Source organism: Pelobates fuscus, chromosome 11 (genome assembly GCF_036172605.1).
Source record: "Pelobates fuscus isolate aPelFus1 chromosome 11, aPelFus1.pri, whole genome shotgun sequence".
Lineage (NCBI taxonomy): Eukaryota > Metazoa > Chordata > Amphibia > Anura > Pelobatidae > Pelobates > Pelobates fuscus.
This window is the reverse complement of record NC_086327.1, coordinates 24343439-24351625: the sequence shown is the minus strand read 5'-3', so window position 1 is coordinate 24351625 and position 8187 is coordinate 24343439. Positions and strand designations below refer to the sequence as shown.

Sequence of the window (8187 nt, the reverse complement as noted above, 5' to 3'; positions counted from 1 at the left end):
TAATCTTATACTTAACACTTGGTGTTGTGTATAATGGCTAGTATATTAACTACAAATTTATCTATTTACAAAATAAAAGTGTCCCTCCACTTCTGCTATTTTGGACTAACATTTGCAAACGCCCTGTCAGTTTCTCTCAATTTCTGGTTTAGTGCATAATCCCCAATTACACAATATTCTAGAGAGGGCCTGTATACGAGACAGTGCAGAAAGATTTGTTTACAGAGAAGAAAATCTCTTTTTAACCAATTCATTTTCAGAGGGAATATGAACAAATAGTTGTAAAGCCTTGCTCACATCTAGCTGCTGAAAAGCTAAATTAGAAATGGAGAATAAAAACCATTTACATTTTGAGAAGATCAGAGTTACATTACCTTTATAGAGAACGAATGAGCATACCAACAGGGATGTTTCACAAAACTCTGAACTTTAGTGAATTGAATTCCAAACTGCAGAATTTAGGCTCTTATAGCCAAGCTGTAACAATATCAGATTAGCCATTTTAGCCTGTTTGCCATTTGGATTTCAATGCACTACAATCAGTTTGGTGAACAAACCTCTCAGCTGGTAACTTTAGGTCACTTGGTGCATAGACATGGTTTTACGATTACAGCTGATAATGCAGTATTAACAGTCATTGTGAAGTCAGCAGCCTGTCCCAGTGCTGACGCAGTACAGTTTAGATAAAATATGTACAGGAGGCGTAGTTAGAGTTTCCGTTAATGAATGCAGAAAAGCAGGAGGATTTGTCCCTGCAGGAATGTGTTTAGTGCAGGGGTGCCCGAAAGGAAGATCCCCAGATCTTGTACTCATGATGCTTTGCCATAGTTTAGAATAGCAAAGCATCATCAACAAGTTGCAGTTTAATAAATTATTTGCCTTTTTTGAAAGTGTCGCTCACTCCTTTTAACAACAAAAATGAGTTAAAGGGACACTCAGGCATCCAGACCATTTCATCTCTCTCATTGAAGTGGTCTGGGTGCAGTGTCCCTGTCCCCATTAGTCCTGCAATGTAAAACATTTAGCTTTTAGAGAAACTGCAATGCCTCTAATGGCTGTCTATTAGACAGTAAATAGGGGTGCTTCCTGGAGTTTGACTGCATGAAACACTGCTTGACATCCAGCATCAAGGAAAACCCCATAGGAAAGCATTGAGGCAATAATGTGTGTGTAGCACTCTCCACACATGCGCATTTAGTCTTTCCATCAGCCGATGTCGGAGAAGCACAAGCCAGTGCCGAGGACATCAGCACTGGAATCGGACACACGGCCGTGTGCAGGGGCAGAGGGAGGAGTTCATTTTAAAAAGTTCACTTTAAAAAAAAAAAAAAAAGAATAGAAATAAGAAAAAAAAATAAAAATAAAAAAGTAATTCTTACATTCAGGTTCCAACAAGCATAGCATATCTGCTTGCCACAGAGAATACGGTGCCAGCTATACACCTCCACAATGATAGAGTAGGTTATGTATGATGCAGAATCTAAGAGCTACATACATTTAAATCACCCAGCTGCAAGGAATTGGTATTACGCAGTTACATTTTAGGAGCTGCGATTATACTGTACTTTGACCTATTGAGGGGAATTTGGAGTGCCAGTTCCCCGACATGTGGGGAAAATATAAAAACAGCCACTAGACTGATTTGCAAAACAGCAGATTATACCGCTCCATTTGAGAGAGTCCACAGCGTAACATATTGCATTTCATATTTAGCAGCAGAACAGGATTACCCTTATAAATAAAACATATAAGGAATACGTGTTTTAGTCAAAAGAAAAAAAAGAAAAACTTTATTTACAGTGGCTGAAAATTGTGGCTAAATATGCTGTATCGTTTCGGATACAGTAATATCTTTCACCTGGAGATTTCCCTCTAGAGCGGCTTTGTAGATTTCAATGGTCTCTGCAAGAGGTAGGGGTTCCACACTCTCTATAATTGCAATAGTCTCTCCCATCTCTGTACACATTATAGTCTGCTGTGGCTGAGTTGGCTGGATCTCCTGACCCTTGTGTGTTTTCCGGTGATAGCGCAAATTGGAAAGTGACTTGAACCTTTTGCCACATTCAGCGCAGGAGTGCGGCCTCTCTCCGCTGTGAACATGCTTATGGTCTGACAAGTGCACAGCCTGAACAAATGTCTTACCACAGTCTTCACAACTGTAAGGTCTTTCACCCGTATGTATCCGCCTGTGTTCCCGAAGGTGGGTTGCTTGCCGGAAAGCTTTTCCACAGTCCGAACAGGGGAATGGGCGTTCTCCCGTGTGAATGCGCTGATGGAGCTGCAGCGTGGAAGATTCCATAAAAGCTTTGCTGCACACACTGCATTTATAAGGACGCACCCCGGAGTGCTGTTGTTGGTGCCGTGTGACACCACTCTGACTGGCAAAATGTTTGCTGCAGATCTGGCACTTATAAGGTCGCTGTGCGCCATGAGTCAGCAGATGGAGATTCAAACTGGTTTTGCAATTAAGAATTTTCCCGCAGGTAGGGCAAATGTGCCGCCTTTGCCTGCTGCATTTGTGTTTTGAAAGTTGTGATTCCAGTGCAAAATGTACACCACAATCCTGGCAGTGGAATGGTTCTTTACCCTCATGCTCAAGCTTGTGCAATTCCATTAACTTTTTCCGCAAAAAGGACTTATCACAGTCTAGGCACTTGTAGGGCAAAACCCTTGTGTGGCCGTACATGTGCAAGGCTAGTTTGTTGGCCTTGTTAAATTTCATTCCACAAATCTCACAGGGCAGCAGGCTGGCCCCGTTATGCAAGGCACGATGTTGTTGCAGATTGGAGCTCTGTGTAAAGCTACGACCACACAGCTCACAACTGTATGGCTTCTCTCCCGTGTGGATAAGGTGATGCCTGGTTAGATTTGCCAGGGAGCCAAAAGTCTTGCCGCAGTCAGTGCACTGAAAAGGCCGTTCACCTGTATGTGTGCGCATGTGATTTCGCACGTGCACCTGCTTCTTAAACTTTTTTCCACACACACTACATTTGTGTTTCCTTTCCATGACATGTACAATACGCTTATGACAAACCATTCTCAAACGAGAGGAAAAAGCCTTGGTGCAATGTGGGCACTGGAAGCTTAGAGGTGAACCTACTGCCTCTGGGTTTCGCTCTCCTGTTGCATTGTGTTTACTGAACCCATTTTCTTGAGGTCCAGGGTTACCTGAATCACTTGGTAGACTTTTAACTAGAGGAGCATCCCCTACTGCAGGAATAATAGCAGATGGTGGGGGTCCAGGTAGGGCAGGGGCTGCCGAATTCAGAACCATAGCAGGCTTGTCTTTGCCAGTGTCAGTTTGTTTCTCAGATTTAGAAGCAGGGACTCCACTCTTACCAGCATGCGTCCTGCGGTGATATAAAAATTTGGTCATATTGCTGAAGCTTTTGCCACAGTGGCAGTGATGCAGTGGATCTGCAATGTGATTTTTTCTATGTAGAACAAGAGTAATCTCTGTGCCAAATCCAAGACCACAGTCCACACACAAGAACAGAGTCTCACCACGATGCACTCTCATGTGCTGCTCCAGAGAAGCCTGTTTTTTAAACATTTTGTAACAGTTGGGACATTGCAATGTGCCTTCTACATGAACACGTCTGTGGGACTGAAGACGGTTTGCGGTGGTGAAGAGACGATCACAGTCTGGACATGGAAAATCTTTGGTCTGATGCTCCTTCCGGTGTTTCCACAAATCGTCAGCATTGTCACAATATTTCTTACACTCATGGCACCGGAAACGAGAACGCTGATGCACAGTTTCCAACACATCCTTCAAACCTTCTTCACGCTCATCTTGCATCCAGTCTTTGCGCAATCTCTCCAGAACAGCAGGTGATGGAGGCAAGTTGTCAATATTTCCATGAGAAGGGGACGCTCCACTTTCCTTTTCAGACTCCATAAAATGCCGGCCTTGGTGGTCAAGAAATTCCTCAGGCGTGTGAAACACCTGATTGCACTCCGAGCACTCATATGGGTGCATCTCAGTAAACTGTACAAGTTGGTCCTGAATTTCAGATGCGGTTGGTGGATGTGTGCTAGCTATAGACACTGGTGCATTCTCTGTGCTCCCTACTACAGCTGACATTTCTACCCCCCAGCCATTTAAAGTTCTCTCATCCAAAAGAACATTCTGAAGATTGAGTAAGGCTTGAATGCCGGAGCCAGTCTGCAGAACCACACTTTGTTGAGGTGGTTCTTCTTGAATTTCATGCTTCTGCCGATGAGAAAGCCACAGTTCAGGGGAAACAAACAGCTCCTTGCATTCACTGCATTGATAGTGTATTTGGCTGCTTGCTATTGTGGATGGGGAGGCAGGAGTCTGAGGCAGCTCTCTCATGTGCATCTCCTGATGATGTAGCAATTCATCTGGTGATACAAGGACTTGCCCACACTCCAGACACTGGTACTGGCTGTCTTGTACAAAGCTCTGCAACTCTCCCAACTCCACAGAAACATCCTGGGACACCTCTGCTTGCATCCCCCCACCGATGTGGTTCTGTTGATGGAGCAAGACATCCTCCAAAGTGTTGTATAAGAGGCCACACTCTGAACACATGTACTGATGCTGAAATACTACTGGGGACTGAATATCCTCTGCCATGTCTGACAACACCAATGACTCTCCCTCTGCAAGAGAAATGGACAGACATTAATGAAACAAGCAAAATTAAAAAGAAATAAACTTTACTTTCAGAGATGTCACATTCTGCCCCATCCTTCCAGTCACCTCGCCCAATACACAGTTACACATTCTAGACCCCCATCACCTTGTCCAATACACATTCTGCACTCCCCCAGTCACCTGGCCAGCTACACATGCTGCACCCCCCCCCCAGTCACCTACACATGCTGCACCCCCCCCCCAGTCACCTACACATGCTGCATCCCCCCCCCAGTCACCTACACATGCTGCATCCCCCCCCCCCCAGTCACCTACACATGCTGCATCCCCCCCCCCAGTCACCTACACATGCTGCATCCCCCCCCCAGTCACCTACACATGCTGCATCCCCCCCCCAGTCACCTACACATGCTGCATCCCCCCCCCCAGTCACCTACACATGCTGCACCCCCCCCAGTCACCTACACATGCTGCACCCCCCCCCAGTCACCTACACATGCTGCACCCCCCCCCAGTCACCTACACATGCTGCACCCCCCCCCAGTCACCTACACATGCTGCACCCCCCCCCAGTCACCTACACATGCTGCACCGCCCCCCCAGTCACCTACACATGCTGCACCCCCCCCCAGTCACCTACACATGCTGCACCCCCCCCAGTCACCTACACATGCTGCACCCCCCCCAGTCACCTACACATGCTGCACCCCCCCCAGTCACCTACACATGCTGCACCCCCCCCAGTCACCTACACATGCTGCACCCCCCCCAGTCACCTACACATGCTGCACCCCCCCCAGTCACCTACACATGCTGCACCCCCCCAGTCACCTACACATTCTGCACCCCCCCCAGTCACCTAGACATTCTGCACCCCCTCCAGTCACCTAGACATTCTGCACCCCCTCCAGTCACCTACACATTCTGCACCCCCTCCAGTCACCTACACATTCTGCACCCCCTCCAGTCACCTACACATTCTGCACCCCCCCCAGTCACCTACACATTCTGCACCCCCCCCTCCAGTCACCTGGCCAGCTACACATTCTGCACCCCCCCCCAGTCACCTACACATTCTGCACCCCCCCCAGTCACCTACACATTCTGCACCCCCCCAGTCACCTACACATTCTGCACCCCCCCAGTCACCTACACATTCTGCACCCCCCCAGTCACCTACACATTCTGCACCCCCCCAGTCACCTACACATTCTGCACCCCCCCAGTCACCTACACATTCTGCACCCCCCCAGTCACCTACACATTCTGCACCACCCCCCCAGTCACCTACACATTCTGTACCCCCCCCCCCAGTCACCTACACATTCTGTACCCCCCCCTCCAGTCACCTGGCCAGCTACCCATTCTGCACCCCCCCCAGTCACCTACACATTCTGCACCCCCCCAGTCACCTACACATTCTGCACCCCCCCAGTCACCTACACATTCTGTACCCCCCCCCCCCCAGTCACCTGGCCAGCTACACATTCTGCACCCCCCCGTCACCTACACATTCTGCACCCCCCCCCCCCAGTCACCTACACATTCTGCACCCCCCTCCCCCCGTCCCGGTTCCATTGTACAGCGCTACGGAATTTGCTGGCGCTATATAAATAATAAACCCTGGGCTATAAAGCCCAGACCGGATGCCATGCCGGGCCCTTGCTGCCCGGTCAGTCCGTGCACCCCCGGTACCCCGCCCTGTGCCAGCTCCCGGTTCCCTGGCTCCCTGCCCGGCACTCACTAGCTCGCTCGCTCCGGTTGGCGGCCTCCTCAGCCGCTGTCTATCCAGGAACCTGCTAGCATCCCAGCTCCTCACTGGCCGCGAGCGACCAGCCAATCCGGAACAAGCACTGTCTGAGCGCGTATAGAGGACTTTCACGTGACGTCATGGAGTACCAAAACGAGGCTGACCAATGAGAACGCCCATTCCGAGATGCGCTCAGTGTGAAGAAAGAACAGAGCGTACCGCTAGGTGGCGATAGAAGTCATTCCACATTAGCTGGGGATACTAATCCTGCTTCCTGCTCAGTATCCTGGCAGAGTCCTGGTGCCAGCTCACATAGACGGCAGCCTGGCACAGGCCTAGTCACCTTATAATCTATTATCACAGCCTGGGCCTCCCCCTGTGAATAGACAGTGCTGAATAATACAATCCCTAACTGATACCTGCCAAGTGGCCCTATGTTCAAGGATTAGTCCTTATTTTGTGCCCAAATCCCTGGATTTTCTTTTCTATTCCAAAGTTGCACTACTATAAAAAACGATAAAAAAAAAAATTGGCTGTGGGTGAATGTACAGCAGCACTTCACAGCAATAAAAACAAAAACAATCTGTCTTTAGATTAAAGTGACATTCTAAGCCCATTACTTCCATAGATCATTGTAGTGGTTATGGTGCAACGATTCTTTGGGACTCTCCCAGCATTGAAATGCTGTGTCCTCTGCTGCAGGTCTTCTAAATGAATTTCATTAGCAATCCAATCTTTGATGACAGAGAGTGCTGGGCTAACAGTGTACAGTCAGGGCCAGCGCGTCCTATAGGCTAAGTAGGCGTATGTATGGGTCTGTATGTGTGTTTGTGTGTATGTATAGGTGTGTGTGTATGGGTATCTGTGTGTCTGCATGGGTCAGTGTGTGTGTCTTTATGAGTGTGTGTATGTGTGTGTATCAGTCTGTGTATGGGTCAGCATGTGTCTGCATGGGTCAGTGTGTGTGTATGTATGGGTCTGTTTGTGTGTACAGGTCTCTGTGTGTGTATGGTCTATGTGTGTTTAGGTCTCTGTGTATGTATGGTCTGTGTGTGTCTGCATGAGTCAGTGTGTGTGTCTGCACGAGTCAGTGTGTGTCTGCATGAGTCACTGTGTGTCTGCATGGGTTAGTGTGTGTGTGGAGAGGGGTCAATGTGAGTGTATGTGTGTGGGTCAGTGTGTGTGTCTGTATGTGTCAGTGTGTGTGTGGAGGGGGATCGGTGTGAGCATATGTGTATGTGTGTGGGTCAGTGTGTGTGTGTGGAGGGGGGTCAGTGTGAGTGTTTGTGTATGTGTGTGGGTCATTGTGTGTGTCTGTATGGGTCAGTGTGTGTCTGTATGGGTCAGTGTGTGTGTGGAGGTGGGTCAGTGTGAGTGTTTGTGTATGTGTGTGGGTCATTGTGTGTGTGTCTGTATGGGTCAGTGTGTGTCTGTATGGGTCAGTATATGTAAGTCTGCATGAGTGGGTGGAACAAATGGGGCAGCAAATATTTTTTTGCATAAGTCGGCAAAAATCCTTGCACTGGCCCTGTGTACAGTGTATCATTGGCATCCAAATTTGAATGGTTTTAGGAAGTAACATACAAGCATCATTTACATACTGCTACTGCAGGCTGAGCTTTAGTTACCAGAGAGAAAATTTTGTTCTTGTTAATCTGCTAGAAAATGGATTCTTTATAGAAAATAAGGGACAGCACCCAAATACTCTGCGCTATATCCAACAATTGACTCCCGTAAATGTATTTAGATATCAGTCTTGGGAAATAAGTCAGTTTGATCTTGTTCTAAATTACACTGGAAACATGCTTGTCAA

The 8187-nt window shown here is 48.0% G+C and overlaps 1 protein-coding gene across 2 annotated transcripts; it reads right to left on the bottom strand.

Annotated features, from left to right (window-relative positions):
* Nucleotides 1-1776: 1776 nt before the first annotated feature.
* LOC134577338 (zinc finger protein 574-like) lies at nucleotides 1777-6470 on the bottom strand. 2 transcript variants are annotated; one of them, XM_063436043.1, is made up of 2 exons: nucleotides 6369-6470; nucleotides 1777-4629 (listed from the first exon to the last, which is right to left on the bottom strand). In XM_063436043.1, exon 2 carries the CDS (start codon nucleotides 4601-4603, stop codon nucleotides 1817-1819), a length of 2787 nt encoding a protein of 928 aa, XP_063292113.1. In that variant the 5' UTR covers nucleotides 4604-4629; nucleotides 6369-6470; the 3' UTR covers nucleotides 1777-1816. The 2 variants fall into 2 exon arrangements, with proteins under 2 accessions (XP_063292113.1, XP_063292114.1); XM_063436044.1 differs by having other exon boundaries at nucleotides 1777-4623.
* Between the last annotated feature and the right edge of the window lie 1717 nt (nucleotides 6471-8187).